This window comes from Empidonax traillii, unplaced genomic scaffold, assembly GCF_003031625.1.
Source record: "Empidonax traillii isolate 1590-97213 ecotype Southwest subspecies unplaced genomic scaffold, ASM303162v1 scaffold68:size1967880, whole genome shotgun sequence".
Lineage (NCBI taxonomy): Eukaryota > Metazoa > Chordata > Aves > Passeriformes > Tyrannidae > Empidonax > Empidonax traillii.
In genome coordinates this window covers 1,179,208-1,202,393 of record NW_020955261.1, presented here as the reverse complement: position 1 = coordinate 1,202,393, position 23,186 = coordinate 1,179,208, and the positions used below count along the sequence as shown (strand labels likewise).

Here is a 23,186-nt window from a genome sequence, read left to right as displayed (position 1 = left end):
TTTTTAAATAACGTGTAGACACATTGATTATATTGCATTTAGGTTAGAAATGTAATGAGAAGCATATTGAGATGTATTAACTAGGCAGATGTTAGGGGAAAATGCTAATAAGTCTGAAATATTTATTTTGAACATATCATTGTAGCATGCAAATATTTCCTTGAGATAAGTTAATTTGCACTGGGGCAAATCTGTAGCTGATGTTGTGAATCTGTTTATTCCCTCCTTCAGTGCTTCGCTTTAGTGATTTTAATGTACCTTGTTTTAACCCCACTGAAATAATTCTGAGTTTGTAACATTGCTCTTTCATGCAGTTTTACAAATTGGTCGGTAAATAAGCAAATACATCTCAGTGATTTCAGCTGAGCAGAAATAAAAAACTCACCAGCAATCTCTGATGTGGTAGTTGGTATTGTTATGGTGTGGATTGGGACAGTTAGTTTTTGCAAATTCCTTGCCTTTAAAGATAGTTTAAAAAAATTAACACTTCTTCTCCGTGTCAGTTAAAGATATTTATGTACTTGTGCAAGTGCAGTATGTGGAGTAGAGTCCTGTATGGGAGTCACTATAAACCCAAGAAATGTATGCATTTTAAATTTCATTCTATATTTTTGTTTTAGAGGTGGATGTTGGTCTGAATTAGATAGTCAGCTGTGTTCTTTTTTTTCCGCTTTTTTTATGACTATTGATTATATGCAGTCAAGGAGTAATAAAGTCAGTTTCCGGTAGGTGGGAATCGACTGATCACTTTTCATGTGCAGAAGAAAGGAAAAAGTAAAGACAGCCTTCAGCTCCCTTGTGGTTTGCCTAAATGGATAACAGCATGCTCTGACATATAGATTTGATTGAAGTAAGTGTATATAACATGCTGTTTTCTTTCCAAAGCAGCAGTGATTTAAGAATTTCCACTTCATATTTTGAGTTTTTTATTTTGAAGGTTTTTGTTTCAAACATGAAAAAAGCACATATAGGTCAAGTAAAGAAGTGTTTGCCAGTACGAAATCTGTGCTAAGCATTCTGGGAGACTGCTTTCTTGCAGCAGATGAGGATTCTTTGTGGCTGGCAGCAGAAACTGCAGCAGTATCTTTGCAGTTTCCTTTCATCTTTGATTATGTTTTAAGGATCTCTGAGTATAGAAGCTCTTTCTGTGACCCTTTGGAATATCTTTTCATCTCTGTGGTGGAGTACAGCACATGCTGAAAGCCTCTTGTCTTCTACAGCTGAGGTATCCTTTGCTTTTCATCAGCCCCCTGATTTTTGTCTTCTGCGGCTGGATTTTTTGGCAGTATTGGGCTTAAGCAAATAGGATTACATTTCAGTAGCTGATGGTTTCTAGTCAAGGAACATACTAAATGTCGGACATAATGAGGATTGTACAAAGAAATATTTCTGCAAAGCACAGGAAAATTACTCGAGTCGAGCGAAGGAAGAAGACATTCTGCAAATGTAATCAGGGCTGCTAGAAATGCAAAATTCAACAGCTTTGGAATGGGTTGCACTACAAGTGTGGTTCTGTTTAAAGGCATTCGTACAGTTTTTGAGAGAAACTGTGGTTATATTTGCAAACAGCAAGGGGAAAACAATGCCCTTGAATACACAGCATTCAGCTTGCCAGATGAAGATTCAGGAATACTGATTCACTCATCCCTGGTAAATACAAACTCGTTTCATTAATAATTTTGTCTGCTGATTGAAAGCTAAATGAAAACCAGGATAGCATGTTTATTTAACATCTGCTGTGCACAGACATGGATGTATCTTGTCCTGGTAGTGTGGGGTGTTAGTGCATGTATGTGGCATGTTATATATGAATGCATGCAGCTGCAATGTCAAAGCTTAGGATTCATATTCATTATATCATTTAGAATTGTATTGATAGCTCTGAAGAATTTCCACTCTCTAATTGTTATAGAAGATTGTCTGCTGTTAGATCTTTCTAAACATACTCTTGGAATGTATTTGGCACTTTAACTGAAGAACAACTGATAATTATGTTGTTTGGAAAAACTAAGGAAGGCATTGTTGAAACAGTAACCCAGGATTTAAGGTTTATTTTTTTCATATGGATTTGAGTATTTTTTTTTCTCTGAAACTGTTAAAATCTTTTATGTCTGTTTAACTTACTGAAGGGGATACAGGAGCATTCTAGAAGAAAAAAAAATTGGTTAAAGGGAGCAATAACTGTTTTCTGAACCTGCTTTGCTCTCAAGGGCTTTTTAGGTGTTGCTTGATGCAAAGAAAACAGGCTTTAAAGTGAGACTGTCCTCTTTGTACCCCCCAGGTTAATAACACGTTTGGGCGTCAGTGTATTACATTTAGGCTTGAGGGGGTGGAATTGCAACAGCTAATGTGCACTGCTTGCTTCACAATTGGGCTGGTTAGGGATTTAAATATTTATTTTAAATAATTTGAGTTTACTTGTTAATTGCTTGGTCACTGTCTAGGTAGTTGGGATAAGAGGGGTGTGGTACACCAAAATAGCTGGACTGATTCTGACAAGCTTGTACTATCTTGCTGGCATAACCATGCTGTGTAATTGCAGCTATGGAAAGTCTTTAGAAATTTCACAAAGCTTTGTTGCCTTTATGCTGTTTAGGTGAACTGAAATATAAGTAAAAAAAGGTGTGTGGTTGTATGTATTTACCTATATGTGTGTATGTGTGCATATACATGCACATACACATGTATATTTATATACATGGATACAAACACAAGCTTCCAGGAAAGAATGATCTGAACTGTCTTCAAATGCTTAAAATAATTTAGAGTATATATATTACGCTTCATGGTAATATTTCATTTGCTTAATGTGGTTGGATATTAAAAATAAAATGGCTTCCTCTGGGTATTAGAAGCCCTTTTACACTGTTAGCCATTTTTAAGTTAGTCTCATACAGAATATTGTTAGAAAATTGTGAAATTCTGGGTAATGAATACTTTAAATAACTTTTGTAATCCATTGAATTTAAGACCTTACACCTTTAGTAGCCTTGAATTCTACATATATTTAGATGAGTGAATGAAGTGATAGTTTGGTGGTTTTTAATGTAATATGAATTATTCTAACTTGGAGGTTGCAGTGGAATTTTTTTGTATTTTTTTGTCTTCTTCTTGGCTTCACATGGTTCTGTTCCAGCAATACTTTTTTTTTTTCAAATTTATCCCTGCAGAATTGGGGCAAACTGCCAAAATTAATCACAAAATAATGCTTAGTCTACCATTTCCACATCTGTCACTTGGGGGATTTTTCAACTCCAGAATGTCTAGATGCTTTTAAATAATTATACTGTTTTTTAAATTTTCCTGTATGTCCTTGTCAGCTTGATTTAACTGGAAGTAGCTGATCAAGATAAGTTTCTTCCTGGCATAAGTACCTGAAGTTCAGTATGGAAGAGTGTGCAGAATAGAGGAGTCAGAATGACTTCCCTTTCGTTTTACTGGAGCAGTGTAGTCCAGAAGAACAAAAGTCAAAATTCTACAAGAAAAAAACAGGACTTGGTTAAAAGGTCACGAGCTGACACTGGCTCTCGCTTTCTTAAATGTTGTCTGAGGCTGGGGAGCAGTTGCTACTTGACTTACCCTGAAGAGTGAAAGTGGCATTCTCTGAAGAGTCAGAAGAGGGGGAAAGATACTGCAGTCCTGGCAACAGTGACAAGTGATTTTATGAAACTCACCTAAGTATATAAGACTTCAGCCTCTTAAATTGCATAAATTCTGTACTCTTTGCTATAAAACCTAATTTGTCCAGCTCTTTCCCTTCTGAAGAGGTGGCTTTCAGGAGGATAAATTAAGTTTCTCCTCACCGAGAAGCTGTGCAGGGAAAGGGCTACAGAAATCCTCTCCTCTAAAGAGAAGCTGTATGGACAAGACCAAAAGAGAGCAGCATTGTCACTTGCCTGTGTTGTCTTTTATTTCGGTGTATGTTGCAACAGATGCAAGTGTGGGTGTGAGGCTTCACCTCTTTGTTTGTCTGTGCTGTAACACATATCTGAGCTGCAATTTCCTGGCTTTGCTGTCTGGCCTATTTAGCCACTTTGGCTCAAGTATGTTCTGATATAAAGCTGGGAGTCCTTTAATTTAACAACATACTGATTCTCTTACAAAAGCAGCGTTGAAAAACTGTGAACAGGAAGTTCTTGGGAAGTAGTTCCCCTTGAAGGAAAAAATCACCTGTTCTGAGAAGAAATAAGGAGGCAGAGGCAGTAGATTTAGTGTACATTTTTCTTATTTTCCCTGTAACACAGAGGTCAGGAGGCTATATCTTAAGTCTAGTTAAATCTAATTACAGTTCTGTCTTAAGCAGGCCTGCTCTTTTGGTTGCTTGAAGGAAAGATACAATAAAGCCTGTGTGAGAATGTCTTCTCAGAAGTACAGTTTGTTTCTGTCCATCCTGTGTCATTCAAGCTTGCAATGAAAATGCTTTATCTTAGCTTTGGGAATGTTTCTAACCTGTCACTTTATATTGGTAAAACACAGGATCTCTTAGAGTCTTTAGGTTCACATGGATAAAGATCATTATTATTTTGATAAAAGATTATAGATTTAGTTTGAAATGCTGTTAAAAGTTGCATCAAAATTAATGAAATATATTTTTCCCAAATGTCCATCTTAGGCGTATTTATTTTTGGCAAATGTTGAGAAAACATTTTAATTTGCCTAATTTTGTAGTAAGTTGAAGGATACAGTTTCAGAATACTAGCTTGGGTGCTTGTCTACATGACTTTGTTTTAATTTCTCTATGATATTTTGAAGTCCGTTTTCAGCATGATATTGCATGTTATATCTGCTGTGTTGCAATATCTTAGAGTTAGGAGTTTTTTTCATGGCCTTTATTTTTATATTCAAATTCTTTTTTTTTTTTTTTGTGATCATTGTAGGACCAATGACTATCTTAGAGTGAAATGGTAATTTGTGAGTTAGAACCTAAACAGCTGTTTTGGGTGGTAGACAAAGATGGAAAATTGGCAAGGGAGAATGATGTGGTGTCAGTAAAACTAGCAACATTTTAAAAGTTTGAGGTTTGCTAACAAGCCCCTTCAAGTATTCAGTAAAGGAAGAGGCTAGATGAGTGTGCTAGGAGCACAGATGGAAGAGCTATAAAATTTTAAAGTGAGACAGAGTGGGCTGAAGGACATTAATTTTTTAAATTTTTATATATTTGTCTGAAAATTGCAGAAAGCAACTTACTTTTTTTGCCTGTGCTTGAAATGTTTTCCACTTAATTTGCTTCTAATGGCCTATTCAATGCTGCCATTTCTCTCATTAAGCTTTAGAACCTTGTAGTTTGGTAAACCTACTTAAGGTAGTATGGTAGCTGTAGCATGTGCAAAATGGGGCCTAATACTCTAAGTAGTCCTGTAATTTATTAAGTCTGATGTGGAAATATCTATTACTTTTGTGCTTACACAATTCCTGAGAAGAATTGCGGGGCATTTTGAAATAGTGTATGTCCAACTTTTAATGAGAGAGATGTAGGTATTTGCGGGAAACAGGACCGCTAACCTTATCTTTCAGTAACTGCAGTTTCTTAGTTCATACCACCTGTTGACTTGACAGCTTCGTCATCGTTAGGTGTTACTGAGTTCTTCTGTGACTGCTTTTCCTATGCTGCTCATGAGTCATTTGGTTTATTAATAAACTGTGACGTCTTGAAGATATACCAAAGTCTAGGCATGTGGGAAGATTGACTAGTGACAGCAGTGAGCTACGTCATTCTGGAAATACCTCCACAGAACACATTCATGTTGCAAATATTTTGATTTCAAATGAATATTAAATTATATATGGATGATTTTTCAAAAAAGACTTTCTGTGACATGTGATGTGTCTAAAAAAACCTTAAAACTTTACTAAAAACATTTACTAATAGCCTTATATTAAGGTCTGTTCTTACTAATTTGCAAATAAATATCAACCTGTTTATATGCAGTAGAAAAGTTTAGTAGAAATAAAGCAGAAATACATAAAGGAGGGAGATCTAAGGAAGTAATTCTGCTGAGTAACTGGAAGTTGTTTTATCTTAATGTGCTTAAACAGCTCATGCAGCAATTCTGTAATGGTGTGCGGACAATTTGATGGCTTGCTCTGTTATTTCACTGTCATAGCTTGCTTCAACTTTTAACTGCACTATAAGTGGCTTTCATTCAGCAGCAACTGGAGCATTAGACCTCATTAGGCTCTTAATAAGGAAGAAACAGATGAGTCCAGCATCTAACTTGCATGTTTTTTTCCCATGAATCACTTGAATTAGAGCACTTCTTTTATCCTTTCCGCTTACTGCTTTGGCTGAATAAACACCTGATGTCTGATGTGCTGACTTTTAGTTTTGGCTAAATCTCTTGATAGTTTATGTAGACTTCTTTTATTTTGACCTTTCATTAGATTCCTTTGGGAAGAATGCTTGAATGTCCATCTCCTGAAGTCCCTCTGCCCTCTCAGCAGGAGAAATTGCCACACATATTCACCAAATGCGCTGCTTTGAAAGATGCATGAGAGAACAATCAGGCAGAACTTGGCAGGCACTCAGTGTAGTGGCATGCAAAAGATAAGATTAAGCATTGTATCTTCAGGAAAAAAAATCTTTTGAGTATAAAATATTGAGAATAGTTGGTCAAGCCTACATGCATAAGCTATTGTTCATCCATGACAATATAGATTGAACTACCACAGAAAGTTATCCAACCCCAAAGTATGGCATTAAGTTGCATCCAGGTACAAAACGTGTTCCCTTTCAATGTAGCAGCAAGGGGGGAACAGAAAATCTTGTGTTTTGAAAGCAAGCAAAATGTCTGGAGTTAAAAAAAAAGAACCCAAGAACAGCACAACCTCATCAACCAAAAAAACCCACCAAAACAAACCCCAAAAACTCAACCCCCCAAAGATCCCCAAAAAACCCTGTAAAGTTTTATACAGTCTTGGGGATTGGGAATATGACATGTATGGTGGAGAAGCTGCATGGGTGGGGATTTTAAGGCTAGACTTAATGAGCACACAGAAAGGAGCTGTCTTCCCTGTTCCTCTTTCCCAATTAATATGTCCATTTAGAACAGCCTGAATTGCTCATTTAAGTCATCTGTAGATGCAGGTATCCTATTCTGTCATGAAATGAAATGCAATTAAAGTAAATCGTAGAATCATGTAATGGTTTGGGTTGGAAGGGACCTTAAAATCATCAAGTTCCAACCCTCCTGGCCCCAGGCAGGGAACCTTCCACTAGACTGGATTCGTTAAAGCCCCAGCCAGTCTGGCCTTGAAAACTTTCAGGGATGGGGTATCCACAATTAATCTCTCTGGGCAACTTGTTCCAGTGCCTCACCACCCTCTTGACTAAAGCATTGTTTCCTAATATCTCATCTAAACCTATGCTCCTTCAGTTTAAAACACGTTCCCCCTTGTCCTGTCACTACATACACTTGTAAACAGTCCCTTTCCAGCTCTCCTGTAGGCACCCTTTAGGAACTGGAAGGTGCTATAAGGTCTCCCCATAGCCTTCTCTTTTCCAGCTGAACAACCCCAACTCTCTCAGCCTGACTTCATAGGAGAGGTGCTCCAGCCCTCTGATCATCTTTGTAACCCTCCTCTGGACCCACTCCAACAGGTCCATGTCTTTCTTGTGCTGAAAACCCAAACCTGGGAGCCAACTGCTAACCCTTGCAGTGTTCTTGATTCTTAAAATTCTGCTGTGTGAAGTCCAAGACAGTTTTGTATTTCTGTTTAGAGGCAAACCAAGGTGCACTCTTATTGCAGCTTGAGAACAGAACTGAATTAACAATCTTCTCCAGGAGCAGATCTCTCCTGGAAAAAGTCATGTAAAATTGATGCTCTACACCGTGAGAAGACTCCTCCCTCAGGCTTGCTTGGCACAGAACTGGTTTTATTTGAGAGAACTTCAGACTTAGAGATTTGGTTCACTTTTTGTCTTTGCTTTGGTGTCTGTTCTGTCGAATTAGTTTCTGATAGTCATAAGGTCCTGTCCAGTTAAGAAAAAAGCCACTTTCTGGCTCACAGAAAGTCTGCTTGTGTGTGTCCTCTCTGTAAGGAGATATGTCAGAACCACAGTTAAATCACAAGTGCAGTTTTAATCTTGAAGTCTCCTATACTGGCCAGATTCTACTGTGGGTTTTTTTGTTGTTGTGTTTCTGTTTGTTTGTTTGTTTTTTCCTTGGGACTATAAGGAAGTCAGGTTTTCCCTGAAAACAGAAAGGTATCTACTAAGATGGTATGAAATGAATTGGTCACTGTTGAGTCAAGCAACTGCACCTCAAGTTGATACTTCATAGATAAGAGTATGCAAATGTGTGACATGGACAAGACTTCAGTTAATCTGTATTTTGTTTAGCTCTGCTGTGATTTTAAACTTATTTTAGTTTGTATTTGTCACAGTGTAAGAATGTCCAAAATAAGGTACTGTATCTTATCTGTCAGATATCTGTCTAGTTGAGAAATAATGAGATATGCCATGTTGATGTTAACTTTAGCTGTGTTTTTTCCGTGAGACAAAGAGCTTTTCAAAATGCATTGTGCAGAATCGCTGTGAACTCAATAGAAGCACACACTGGGAGAATTCTTTAACTTTTTGCTGCTATTAAAAAAGGGAGATCGGTTTTTGTATTCCAGCTTCTTGAGTGGTAATACAAACCTGTACATTGGTGTTATCTTTTTTTGTCAGTGCAATCTACTTATGATTGAGACCTCTTCTGTGTAGTATTTCAGCATCTTTGTCCTATCCAGGCTGCTTGACTCCCTCTAAAAATAATTTTTAAAGGGTAATTTTAACTACAAGGCAAAATTTGAGATTTACAGTGTTCATATTGACTTAGAGATGCCTCTCCAAAGAGGGATTGTTGTTCTACATGTTACAGAATGGGCTTATTTCTTGCTTTACCAAAGAAAGTCAGTAAAATGGGAGTACTGTAGCTATAATGTTTTCAATATGAAAAGTTGCATAATATGTAGCACACTCATATCTGTGTCTTATGCTTTTCCTTTTTTTCATCCCTGTTTCCGACTGAGCATGTTCTCCTTATTGGTGGTACTGCAGATTACACATTTGCAGTGTTTGCCATAGGAAGAATGAGCCTTTCTGATGGAGTTTTGTGTGACTTTTTCTATTTCATCTGAGTGTAGTGTGGATTCAGGGCATTGCCAATTGAATTGCATCTGCATTCCATCTGCTATTAGCCTTTCTCTTGAATTTGTGAATATATTGTTCCAGGGCAAGTGCATATCTGTTGGTCACTTACGAAACTTGGCAGTATGAATATATGTATAGCTGCAACACTGAATCTTCCACTGACTTGTGAAATGTTACCCTTTAATACAGCTGCATGGCAGGCTGCCAAGTGTGGGAGGGTAACACTGGAATGTCTTGTACTAATACAGATGAGAGAAGAAACACCGGCTTTTAATGGTCCTTGTCATTCTGCTGAAGTGGGTCTATATCTTCAGATGAGCTACTGCCTTAAAAATTCAACTGAAAACCCAACCAACCAACCAACCAAAAAAAAAAAAAACAACAACCAACAATCCCAAAACCCCTAATAAGACAAAGCATCAAACCCCCTCCAGTTATCCATCCCTCTCATTTTTTAATTAATTTTTAAGAGACACTTTAGTAAAGAGATGTTTTAGTAAATAATGTCAAATCCTTCCATTTTCACATATACAGGACACACAAACCCACAGCAATATGATATTCCTTCCTCTCCTCCTCCCAGCTGCCACAGGTTAAGTGACAGCTCTTTCCCTAGAACAGCTAACAGAGATGAGTTTGGTGGCTGTAGTTAGAGATGGTAGGTTTAGTGATCTTGATGCATCTTTTAAGTAGGACTTGGAGCAAAAGAAGGGCCATTAAACCAAACTGCTCAGGTTTTAGCTTGTTCCTATAGGGAGGCTGGGTAGTCATCTTTTCTTCCATGGAAGTACAGAGGAAATTCTCATTATGCCATCTGTTCTCTTACTATCATTCACTTTTCATTATATGGTATTTTACATTAGGTAAGCAAGTTCTTGGAATGAAAAGTGATTTGGAGGAATAAGAGAGTGTATGTGGGGAACTTGTCTATTGGGCAGCAAATTGGCCGGATAAATCACTGAGGTATTCCAGAAATAATAAGAACTTTGTTACTTTTGTAATTTTTTAATTACATAGGCTATTCCTTTAGAGTACATGATGCAAGAAGTGAGCCAACTATTTAGCTGTTGGAAATGATGTGAAAAGTACTGTTGTTAAAAGTACCATGTGTGTGTAGCCATTGTGTTTGTAAAAAGATGAAATGCATTGTTTCCATAATAATCGGAGTTATTTTGCAGATAGGTCTCTAGCTAGTAATTTCCTGCAATTTTGGGAGATATGTTGGAAATGCAATCAAAGAACTTTTGTATGGTGACATTCTATTTGTGCATTGTTTTCCTGTATTCTCTGTTGATCCTTATTTGGGTAACTAACTGCCTGATGCAACAAGTTGAGGTTTTTTTTTTTTTTTTTGTTATCATTTTTAATTGCAGGGAAGGGGACTAAAACTACAGGTCATGTAACAAGGTGATAACATGTCTTAAAGTCATGGTTTTTATCTTTCACTTTTTGAATCATAATGTGTTATTGGGAAACTCTTTTAATACACTTCTTCAGTAAAGTAGCTTAAATCTTTTGATTGTATGATGCCTGGATAAGTAATACTTCTTGGGATTTTGTTTGTTTGGTTTGCTTTGAGGTTTTTTTTTCCTCCTCTGTTTTGTTTTGGCTTTTTGTTTGTTTTGGTGTCCTTCCCTAAATACTTTTTCATGAATTAAATTCTTGAGGTAATCACTAAGTCCTCAGCAGAAAATAAATGTTGAAAGTACACATCAGTTTAGCAGTTAAAGTCTATTTCATGAAGGACATAGCTCTGGAGGTACTGCTTCACACTTCTGTTTTTGTTAAAAGAACCTCAACTATGAAGAAAAAAGAAGGGTAGTTGTAGTAGGCGACTCCCTTCTGAGGGGAACCGAGGGCCCTACATGCCAACCCGACCCATCCCACAGGGAGGTCTGCTGCCTTCGTGGGGCCCAGGTGAGGGATATTAGTAGGAGACTCCCTGAGCTAGTCCAGCCCTCTGATTATTATCCACTACTGGTGGTCCGGGCTGGCAGTGATCACATTAATGAAAGAGGTACCAGGTTAATTAAAAAGGACTTCAAGGCGCTGGGTCAATTAGTTAATGGGACAGGAGCACAGGTGGTGTTTGCCTCAGTTCCTGCAGTAGCAGGGGTGAATGAATGAGGAGGAGTAGGAAAACCCATCAATAGGTGGCTAAAGGCTTGGTGCTACCAGCAGAATTTTGGGTTTTTTGTCCGTGGGGCAAATTCTATTGTACCTAGCCAGCTAGAGTCAGATTGGCTTCATCTGTCTAGCCTGTAAGTTGTTGGGGCTGATCAAGAGGGCTTTAAACTAGGTTTGAAGGGGGAAGGGGTTGAAACCAGGCTCTCCAGAGATGACCCTGAGGGTGAAAAGCCAGAGTTAGAAGTGAAATCATTAGCCCAGCTGAAGTGCATGTACACAAGTGCACACAGTATGGGTAACAAACAAGAGGAGCTGGAAGCCATCATGCAGCAGGAAAGCTGTGATGTAGTCACCATCACGGAAACGTGGTGGGATGACTCGCATGACTGGGGTGCTGCCATGGATGGCTATAAGCTCTTCAGAAGGGATAGGCAAGGTAGCAGAGGTGGAGGAGTGGCTCTACATATTAGAGAGACTGTTGACTCTGTAGAACTTGAAGTCAGTAACAATAAGGTTGAGTTACTGTGGATCAGAATCAGCCAACAAGGCTGGCATCCTGATGGGAGTCTGTTATAGACCACCCAATCAAGATGATGAGGGTGATGAATTATTCTACAGGCAGCTGGCAGATGTCTCAAAATCACCAGCCTTTGCTCTTGTGGATGACTTTAACCTGCTGGATGTCGGTTGGAAACTCAACACAGCAGAGAAAAGGCAGTCTAGGAGATTCCTCGAGTGTATAGAGGATGATTTCCTGCTTCAGCTGGTAAATGAACCTACCAGGGTTGGAGCCTCACTAGACTGGCTGTTTGCAAACAGAGAGAGGCTGGTGGGAGATGAGGTGGTCAGAGACCATCTGGGGCACAATGACCATGAAATTATAATAGAGTTTTCAATACTCAGGGATACAAAGAGGGCTATCAGTAAAACTTCTACCCTGGACTTCGCAGGGCAGATTTCAGCCTACCCCAAAGACTAGTTCAGAGGGTACCTTGGGAAACAGCCCTTGAAAACAAAGGGGTCCAGGAGGGATGGACATGCTTCAAGAAGCAAGTCTTGAACGCACAGGAGCAGGCTGTCCCAGTGTGCCAAAAGGTGAACTGGCGGGGAAGACAGACAGCCTGACTGTACAGAGAGATTTTAAAGGAAATTAAGGGGAAAAAAGAGAGCTTACTGACTATGGAGAAAAGGGCTGGCTACTCAAAAAGAGTTTAGGAATATAGTTAGGTCATGTAGAAAGAAAATCAGAGAGACAAAGTCACACTTTGAACTCAATCTAGCCACTTCTATTAGGGATAACACATCAGTAGCAAAAGGAGGAGCAAGGAAAACCTCCATTCTCTGTTGGACCAAAGATGAGGAAAAGGCTGAGGTAGTTAATACCTTCTTTGCCTCAGTTTTCAACAGTAAGACAAGTTGTCCTCAGGACAACTGGCCTCCAGAGCTGGTAGGCAGAGACAGGAATCCGAATAGCCCCCCTGTAATCCAGGAAGGAACAGTGACCTGCTGAGCCACTTGGATCCTCACAAGTCCACGGGACCAGCTGGCATCCATCTTAGGGTGATGAGGGAGCTGACAGAAGAGCTTGCCAAGCTGCTCTCCATCATTTACCAACAGTCCTGGCTCTCTGGGGAGGTCCCAGATGATTTGAAGTTGGTGAATGTCACGCTGATCCACAAAAAGGGCCGGAAGGAGGACCCGGGAAATTACAGGCCTGTCAGCCTGACCTCAGTGCCTGTCAAGATTATGGAGCAGATCATCCTGAGTGCAATCACACAGCACCTACAGGATGGACAAGGGATCAGATCCAGCCAGCACGGGTTTAGGAGGGGCAGATCCTGTCTGACCAACCTGATCTCCTTTTATGATCAGGTGACCCGCCTGGTGGATGAGGGAAAGGCTGTGGATGTGGTCTATCTGGACTTCAGCAAAGCCTTTGACACTGTCTCCCATAATATACTCCAGGAAAAGCTGGCAGCCCACGGCTTGGACAGGGGCACTCTGTGCTGGGTCAGGAACCGGCTCAAGGGCCGGGCCCAGAGAGTGCTGGTGAACGGGGCTGCATCCAGTTGGCAGCCGGTCACCAGTGGTGTCCCCCAGGGATCAGTGCTGGGCCCAGTTTTCTTTAATCATCATTGATGATTTAGATGAGGGAATCAAGTGCACCACTGGCAAATTTGCAGATGACACCAAGTTGGGGGCGAGTGTCGATCAGCTGGAAGGCAAGAGGGCTCTGCAGAGGGATCTGGATAGACTGGAGAGATGGGCTGATTCCAATGGGATGAAGTTCAACAAGGCCAAGTGCTGGGTCCTGCGCTTTGGCCACAACAACCCCCTGCAGCGCTACGGGCTGGGCACAGAGTGGCTGGAGAGCAGCCAGGTGGAAAGGGAGTTTGGACTGACAGGAAGCTGAACACGAGCCAGCAGTGTGTCCAGGTGGCCAGGAAGGCCAATGGCATCCTGGGCTGGATCAGGAACAGTGTGGCCAGCAGGACCAGGGAAGTGATTCTTCCCCTGGACTCAGGTGAGGCCACACCTGGAGTGCTGTGTCCAGTTCTGGGCCCCTCAGTTCAGGAAGGATATTGAGGTGCTGGAGCGGGTCCAGAGAAGAGCAACCAGGCTGGTGAAGGGACTTGAGCACAAGTCCTATGAGGAGAGGCTGAGTGAGCTGGGGTTGTTTAGCTTGGAGAAGAGGAGGCTCAGGGGAGACCTCATCACCCTCTACACCTCCCTGAGAGGAGGTTGTAGCCAGGTGGGGGTTGGTCTCTTCTCCCAGGCAATCAGCAATAGGACAAGAGGGTACGGGCTTAAGCTCTGCCAGGGGAGGCTGGATATTAGAAAGAAGTTCTACAGAGAGAGTAATCAGACACTGGAATGGCCTGCCCAGGGAGGTGGTGGATTCTCCGTCCCTGGAGGTTTTTCAGATAAGACTGGATGTGGCACTGAGTGCCATGATCTAGTAACCACAGTGGGGTTGGATCAAGGGTTGGACTTGATCTCAGAGGTCTTTTTCCACATGGTCGATTCTATGATTCTAATTATACGTGTTTGTTAATGAAATGCAAACAAGAAATTACATTAGTCGTTCAGTAAGGAATAACAACTTTTATATCTTTAAACTGGTGTTATAGAAATGTTAGCCTGTTGTTTTTCTTTTTATCCCTCATCATATTTTGAGAAGAATAGGATGAATGCTGGGGAAAGAGAATCACATTTATACTGAACTAAAGTTATCCAGATGCATTCAAGAGAAGTACCTGACCAAGATAAAACCATGTTGCAGTTAAGAAGTAGAATCCTTTGTTAAATTAAGCAGAAGAAATACTATTTAAAGCTTATAGTATTTTTAAGTCTTCTTTTGTGTGAGGGTTTGCAAGTGCCTTCTAATAAGGTTGTGCATTTCTGGTTGCAGTTGGGTATAATTGCAGCCCATCTCAATGAAACAAATTCCTGTTTGGCAGCTGCATCCTCAAGTAATGGTGCAATTTAGTTTAAGCTGTTCCGTGCTTCCGTTTTCTGAAAACAAAAGGGGCTGGTGCAAAATAAAAAGTGTAACTAAATGTTCTTGAACTATTGTCCACCTTGCTTTACACAGGAAGATCTGTTTTGTAAATCTGACTAAACTGCTGGTTTCCTTCTTAACTCTTAAAGAAACTTTATGCATACTGTTTTCTAGAGTTTGCTGTCTGTGCATGGGAGAGGCAGCCTAAAATGTAAATGGATTGAACTTGTATCACCTAGAGGAAAAGATAGAAGCATAATAAATCATGATTGGCTTGACTGAAATGTTATTATTTCTTTCAGTGCTCTCATTAGAAATGTGTTTGCATTGTGGATGGGATGGGCAAATTCTTGGTCAGACTCAATTTCACGAGTGCAGTTAAGTTGAAATAGCAGTATGTTATGCAAGTGTGGGAGTGGAGAGAAGGGGAAAAGAAAGGAATAGCAACATCTTATGTTAGGTCTGAAGACCTGAAGTTGTGTCTTCTTAAAAATACTAGCACTAAAAGAGGATATTGCTCCACAACTTCATCTCCTTCCTGCAGGTTAAGGTGACTTTCTCTTCTATTAGAGAACAGACAAAAGTTCATGCTAAGTTATTGAAGTGAGATAACTAACTGTTCCAAGAAGTGGAACAGAATTGAGAATTGAATGAGAGTGGTGGCTTAGTTTCCACAGCTGTCTGGTTCCTTAGTAGACAGAGTCTAAAATAGGGATATGCTTCTCTGGGGAGTTAAATTTTCTCTTAGATGTATTTTTGCTTGGTAAATAAAGCTACTGAGGTTTGCGTACTTGAAGGTTGCAGCTCATTAGAGCTAAAAAGAAACAAAGGGAAAACCAAAATATTCCTCCCAAAACCTGAAGAGAACTTCTTGTCACAGTTCACTTTTTTTTTTCCCCCAGGAGGAATTTAGCATATGTTCATATGCTAAAACTACTGTGTGTGGAAGTTGGATTAGTCAAACTTTAAAAATTGCCAAAAATGTCAGCTAGGTTGCATACAAAATTGCTTTGCCCTACAGTAAAGAATTGCACAGAAATCATCCCAATAAAATTGCTACTTCTTATTTTGCCAGTGTATATGTGCACTGAACAGTGTCTGTAAGTAGCAGTACAGTAGAAGAGTAGATTGGATTACAAAAGCAAAGTTGAAGCATGACTTCAGTTTATGTTTTAGCTAAGGACAGGAACTTACACAAAACACTGTGTACCCCTGAATCTCCAGGCCAAGAGACGCTTTTGCAAACTGTTCACAAGACAAAGGAGACACTTGGTAGCTGAAGAGTTAAATGCTTAAGAGTTAAAGGTGTAAAGATGTTTTTTGAATTTTATTTTGAGTTAGCATCTTTGTAGAGCATATAATATTTTTAGTGTGAGGGCAATTTGATGTTAAGCTAGAACTTTTAATATGGACTTAGCACTAAGATAAAAAAGGTCATCCCCATCCTTGCCCCAGAAAAGAGCAATGTATGTTTGGGGCATTGATCCCGGAGAATGTGCTTGGTTAGTAGCTGGTTGTTGATAGTACCCGAGTAAGCGATATTAGTGTAAATAAATCCAAAAAAGAAGTACTTAGGGGTTTATACTTCTGAAGAGACACAGTTGTCAAAAAGTGATTAATTCTTACACTAAAAATAATTCTAAATTACTGAAGCCTTGACTTTTATGAGTGCTGTACAAGACTTGGACTGTTTTACATGGTCATTTTAGAAACGCACATTCCCTTTTGTGTTTGACTCATAACCTTAAGGCATTAAAATGGATCCACCTTTTTTTTTTTTTTTCCTTCTCCTCAGAGGAATACAGCATGCTTAGGGGCTGGCCTTTGTCTGTCATGCATTCCCACCATAACAGATTTAGCAAACTGCAGCTGAGAAGTTAGACTAGTCTGTACTTTCTGCTGCTCGTGCCAGGGAAAAAGCTATTGTTTTCACTGGATCATTGGCATGTCGATAACTTTGATGCCAGAAAGCACACAGTTTTGCTGCTGTTTGTATTTTTAATCAAAGAATGCAGGCAAGAACAAACAGAAATCCTAAGAAAGAGCTTACTATAGAATCTCCGCAGAAGGGCAAGGATGCAGGTCCTTGTGAAGTGGAAGCAGAGAGTCCTGTGGTAGTGCTGGTAAGAACTATTTAAATAAGCTATCTCTTCCCTTTAATAATTCTAGTTCTGTTTATCAAGGAAAAAATGCGTAATCTGACACTAATGGGAAGCTCCAACATTCTTACTTTTCAATAACTCGTGTTTAAGACTTAGATTTAATTCTTTCTGTGTTGTTTACCTTTTCATTTAATTTTACTGCTCTGATTTGCCAAATCCTTGGTTCTCTTTGAGTGTGACTTTGGAATTTGGTTTTCATGCTAGCTGCTTTTCAGTCTGTCTAGCATAGTTGTGTACCTCTTTGAACCTAGCATGAAAACTACTTAAGCTTTAAAATACTTCCTAGCACCTCTATTAATTGCCCAGTATATCTTTCCATTAGTATATATCTGAATTCTCTAAAGTGTGTGCGTAACACTTAAAGTTTACTTAAATTATCAAAGAACTGTTTAAATAAATCATGAGTACTTCTGTTAAAGGATCTTTTTTTCATTACCTTCATTGCACATTATTTAGGAATTTAAAGTTTTTAAATAGCTTCAAGGGAGGGAAAAGGGAATATATTTGTATATGGGGGAAGTAATCAAATAAGAACTGTTTTTTCTTCCATATCTCTACACACTCAGTGCTGTTGGAACTTCAATAGTACATCAAGAGAACATAGTGAGTGAGCTGTAATGAATCCACTGACTCTCTCCAGCTACGACAATAAACTTTTTCAAATAACAGAGGAGAATTTTTAAACTAATAACTTATATATCAGTAGAAGGAAGTGCTTTGATAGTTCTTACTAGAATTCCAACTTAGTAATATTTCATACTTAATTGCTGCTGCTGATGGTTCCCTCTTCATTTATCTGTCTGTGGTTGAAGTTAGTGGGGCTGTAATCCTCAAATTGTGCTTTCCTCCCTCTTATTTGAGCTTCACACTAAGCTTTTAAGGATTGAAGTAAAACATTTTGGCCATTTATATCTATAGTAATATGCATCTGTGACTGTGTGGGAATCATTACTGTATATAACTGAAAGCTTACATGTGTGCTAGTAAGACAAACTTTCTTTTCCTTGACACTGTTTTCTTAAGTTTCATTGTACTCAGAGAGTTGTTAGTAAAACGTGGGATTTTTTTGTATGGGTGTGTTCTGATTTCTGGTCCAGATTTTCATCAGTACAATATGAGCTAATCTTGTGTGTGCTTTCCTGCCTTTGGAATGTTTAACTTTATTTAGAACTGTTTTTATTCCCGCATGAATACTCCGAGAGGATATTAGTGTTTCTGCAGATACTTAGAGTACCGCAGCTAATCTGCAAGCATATGTACTTATTTAAAAAGAAAAAAAAAAGTATGAAACAATACTGTGTTTGTTATAACCATTTATGAACTACGTCCTCATAATTTTCCAAGTACTACTATGTTTAATGTTCATGGAATAGTATACCTCCAGTGTTTGTCCTCCCGTTTTTTATTTTCAGGTAAAGTGGGTGCATTTAAAACAAAGATCAATATTTAAGGGGAAGAACATTTAGGTTCCACATAGATCACATATTTGCTGTAATTTCAGTTGCTATTTTGATGTTAATCTGTTTTATTTATATATATGTAATATATATAAATAAAGAGAGAGACAAGTGTATATATGGCACATAGTTATAGATGGTATAACATCCCTTTTTACTTCTCCTTTTGTCTAGTTATTGGGCAAAGCTAGATGAAGTGTTTCAAGGACACTTTCCAGCAAGTGTACTGCCAGGCACAAAGTGAAAAGTAGGGTGCAATGTTTTGTTTAACTCTGACATTTGGGTCCCTTTTTCTTTCATTGAATTCTGACATTGCACTAGATTTTTACTGCCACACTGAAAATAGGTGTCTTGTCACTGGTGTAGGGTGCAGTAAGGAAATAAGTAAGACTGGTAATATTGCTAGGTGCTGTAACAAAGTCTACACTTCTTGTTTTCTGGATTAGAAACCTTGGAATTACGTTAGATAGCAATCCTCAAAAGCATATGGAACAGTAGGCTTCTGATTTACTCTAGTAATATTTCTTATCAGCTATGACCTAAAAGATTCTTTCAGGTGTGCGTGTATTCCTTTTATGTGGGCAATTATGATGTGATTTACCTAGTGCTCGAGTTTTTTGAGTATTCTTTATAAAGATGAGAGAGAATCAGTGGTCAGAAACTCAAGAAAGCAACAGGTTTTTTGTCACATTCAATTCATTATTTAAATGTAGTTAACTAAGAGTGAATACTCTGCTAGAGTATGGAGGAAACCTGGTATTTCTAACTGGAAGTGTCCCATGTGTTATTGAAACAATGTTATTTGATTGAGTGCTGTGCCTGAATTAACTTTTCCTGGTTAGGAGGGTAGGTTCACAACAGGAATCTTCTGCTGCTTTCAGTACCAGTATGTCACTACATGTGCTCTCCTGTTTTCCTGCAATTTGAATTAGATTGTGTCATAGCTTTGCTTTTGAGGCTAACAAGCAAGAAAAACCCATGGAAAAAGCATTTAGATTTTTCAGGTGGTGCCTCAAAACCTGGCTTAGGATGAACTGCTGTTGTGCTAGCTGTTGTAGAAGTTACTGGATGAGTATGTGTGCTGTCCAGCTTCCCTTTGTTACTCAGAAGTAGTAACTGCTTATCAAAATAGATGATGTTTCTGGGAAGTTGAATCTTTTGGAAGTCATCTTTCTGGTTGGAGACATGCTGGCAGTAAAAAATGTAATAGTTAAGAATAAGCTCTAGGATACAAATGATTTTTTCAATTAGTATTTAAAACCTCAACCTGGGCAATTTATTTTATGTTTATTGACATAAAATAATAGGGAGCCGTTACCCATGTTTAGTATTAAATAATCATATTGTTTTTCCACAGTGGCTTGCCTCAGGCCAGTGTTGAGAAATACATAACATGTGTTCATCTATTTTTATGCTGTTTCCTTCTAGTGCCTGTAGCTCCACTTTACTCTTTATGGGAACTTGTTAATTTGCAGGTCTATATGCTAAATATGCTTTTATAAGCTAAATGATGTTTTGTAGCAGGCGGCTAACAATATTCAGTGTGCTTAACATGACCATCTTTTGTTTTCTGAGATGACAATTGGAGGATAACATTTCTCTCAATTTAAGCATACAAGAAAAACATGTACTGTGGTTTTTTTTTCCTGTAATATGTAATGGAGGCAATCATTGAACTCCTAAATCAAAATTTCTTTTGTCTGATGAATTTTGACACTGTTTGTCCAAATACATGAACTATATTCTGGCAGATTAATTATAATCTGGCAAATTCTGGTTACTGTGTGTGTGTCATGACTGCTTTTTTGAATTGCTTCTTGTTTCTGATAAGTTTCCGTGCTTATAATACTGAGGGAAGAACCAAAGTGGTGTGGCAGATAATTTGCTCTTTTATGTTCCAAAAAATATAGCATTGGCTGGCTTGGGTGCTGGACCCCATGAAGCCGTATGCCCTTAGCATTTTCCTAGATTACAGAAATAAAAATGCCATTGGCTGCAGATTGATAGGAAAAGTTAAGCCTTGTTTGAAAGATTGACTTTTAGTGCCTATAAACTCGATGTTGCAGTTTTGACTGGGCTGAGTTTTATCTGTGTCAGCTGGCCCATAAACCATATTCAACAATACTATAACTACCCAACATATTTTCTCTTATATTGTATGAAATAATAGAACAGATTTTTTTTTTTTTTTTTAATATAGAAGAGCCTGAGAGAGAATCTGCTTCCTTGCACTGTTTTATGTTTGGCTAAATGCCAGCATCAGCATGCTGTTTATTGTTTTCTTTTTTTGTGTCTGGTTCAAACTGATAAAACATCTTCTTCCTTTTGAATCTGACAAACGACTAAGAAAGTAATGAGTAACATTTAGGAGAAACATGAGGAAGCAAATTCTTCATAAATTTTAACATAAATCATATTTCTGCAAATCAGGTACCTTACTGATTAAATAAGAGAGGTCTGTATTCAAGACCTCGTCTACAGTGAGCTTTAGATTATATAGAAGCTTCTAATGAGTGAGGATTCTATTTCTTTTTTTAAAATCTTGTGTTTACAGCATGCAACAAAATGTAAGCAAAGCTTTTATTCCTTTTAAGATTCCTTTTCATAAACTTTATGGTTGTGATGAACCAGTTTTGTGACTACAGGGTAGAGACAGGCATTTGAAATGAACTGGCTGATTTTTGAAGCTGCAGCATATGCATCCTTGGTTTTTGAGTTAAATGTGTTAGAGAAGTGATTTGTGTGTGTGTGCATGCCCATGAAAAATTTTAGTTACATTGGCTTTAAAAGTAATCTTTTTCCTCTGTTTTTGGTGGTAAAATGAGAGACTCCAGAGCTTTCTTCCAGTCTTCATATATCATCTTCCCAAGAGAATTAACAGGAGGATGGATGTAGCTCTTCAGCACCAGGGAGAAGTGGAAGAGAGTGCTGATCATATGCAGCACCATGTAAAAATCCACTACCCATTTGAGATGACAGCTTTCGCTTGCTACCACGTTGTGGAATTGGTGCTGTGATCTAACTCCTCGCTAGTTCCAATAGTAGATGTCCTGATATGTGAGCTTTTTGACTGTATTGACCATGCAAATGTTTATTCTGTCCTTTGATAAGCTCCACAAATTGCCACAAGTGGTCACACAGGCATCTGATCAGCATTTCAGAGACACAATCTGACTGAAAACTCACTGGTTGGAAGGAACTCTCTCAAGCCAGATCACCTTCTAATCTGTCACAAAAGCTCTGGCTCAGTTGCTGGTATTAGGGTGAGAAGGCTCAGGAACGTGCTGTGAGAGGGAGGGTCCTTCTAGTGTCAGCCCTGCTTTCAAATAATTTAAGCCAATTGTGAAGCCAAATCTTTTTAGCTAACCAATGGGAACTGATTGTAGACACAAATCAAATGGTCTTTCTCTGCTGCTCGTTTTCTAGACACAGTTTAATTTGCAGTATTTGTTTCTCCTAAAGGTCAGTAATGCTGCACCACTCAAAAACCAGCCTGCCACCACAGCATATTGTGTATCATTTCTCCTGACAAACCCTTGAGAAGGAGTGGTCACATGGTAAAGGCCAACTTGACCAAATGGAGTCACTTGGCCACTACTTTAGTAGTCTCTAAACCTTCCTTTGACATCAGAACTCAAAAGCTCAGTGATTGACAGAGGCATCTTGCTTGCCTGATAGGTAGGGAGAGACCTGTTACTTACACTGGAAGTGGGAGAAAGTAGAGCAAAGGGTGTCTTGTTATCTGAATGATGCGTTAACGTGTACTTGCTTTACAGAACAGTAAAATTTGAAAGGCTCTTATTTATTCCTTAGTGAAGACTTGGGAGAGGGTAGGTAAAGTTACTAGAATTTCTTTGGAATCAGAACTGGTTATGACAGTCTCTTGGAGGCTGCTGGACTTGGAATTTTGTGAGGGTTAATTTAGCAGAGTCAGTGTCTAGGAAGTGTTTCAAATAGTTGGGTGAAGAAGGTGCTGAGGAAGGTCACCGTTTCACTAGTTGGAGATTCACTGTAGAAGTCTGAACACTCAAATGTAAACTTAACAGCAAGTTTTCTTGCAACCAAAATTTTGTATAAATATTTAGCAAAATTATATTTAAGTTTAGCGAAGTTAACATTAGTGAAAATGTAGCATTTTCTTAGGTTGTGTCTACCTGCTTTTCTTATGCTTTTCTGAGCTAAATGGTCCAACCACTTGAACTCAGATGGGTACACAAACATAAACTTAAGCCTCTTCTGGTGGACACTGGTGTTAGTTCATGCCTTTGTGATAAGTCGTGTTCATGAATAAGAGAAGAAGACGTAGCAGCAGCTGATGTTTAGGTGCTAAGGTCTCAAAGTGTGTCGGAGTACAATACAGAGCAACCTGAACAGCCGTTCTCCATCTCCTCTGAGGAGAAAGATGTCAAACTCCACATAGTAATTTTCCACCATGGCTCCTAGAAATATTGGTCTGTGCTGATCATGTTGTTATCTAGCTTATGAACTAAATCCTTCCAGTGTGATTGTAAATGGTAGCTATTTTTGTTGACAAAGCTACCTTTTGTTCATCATTTTTAGTAGATTTATTTCCACACTTTGTTTTTTTGGCCTGTTCAGCTGTTATGTTTTGTTATGTTCTCACATTTTTCCTAACAGTAAAACTACCGTGTGGTAGATACGGGAGAATCTTGAGTAGCTTTTGAGTAACCTGTGAACTAAAACTGAAAACTTGGTAACTTTCTCTAAGTAAAGCTTTCCTAATTCCTTGAAAAATTTATTTGGTTCGCTTTTGGAAAACACTTGTAAGGATTCTCAGGAATATT

At 38.8% G+C, this 23,186-nt stretch overlaps 1 protein-coding gene across 16 annotated transcripts in view; it reads left to right on the top strand.

The window, feature by feature from the left end:
• DOCK9 (dedicator of cytokinesis 9) overlaps nucleotides 1-23,186 on the top strand; it is a 112,578-nt gene that overhangs the window by 14,589 nt on the left and 74,803 nt on the right. For 5 of the 16 annotated variants that reach the window (XM_027880348.1, XM_027880346.1, XM_027880349.1 and 2 more), the window contains exon 1: nucleotides 1,052-1,650. The exons of 4 other annotated variants lie outside the window; for them this stretch is intronic. In XM_027880348.1, the coding sequence (XP_027736149.1) occupies nucleotides 1,489-1,650 (162 nt within the window). In that variant the 5' untranslated portion in view covers nucleotides 1,052-1,488. Of the gene's footprint in view, nucleotides 1-829; nucleotides 851-1,051; nucleotides 1,651-16,652; nucleotides 16,886-23,186 lie in introns of those variants that run through there. 7 more of the 16 variants (XM_027880355.1, XM_027880356.1, XM_027880358.1 and 4 more) reach the window with 5 other exon arrangements.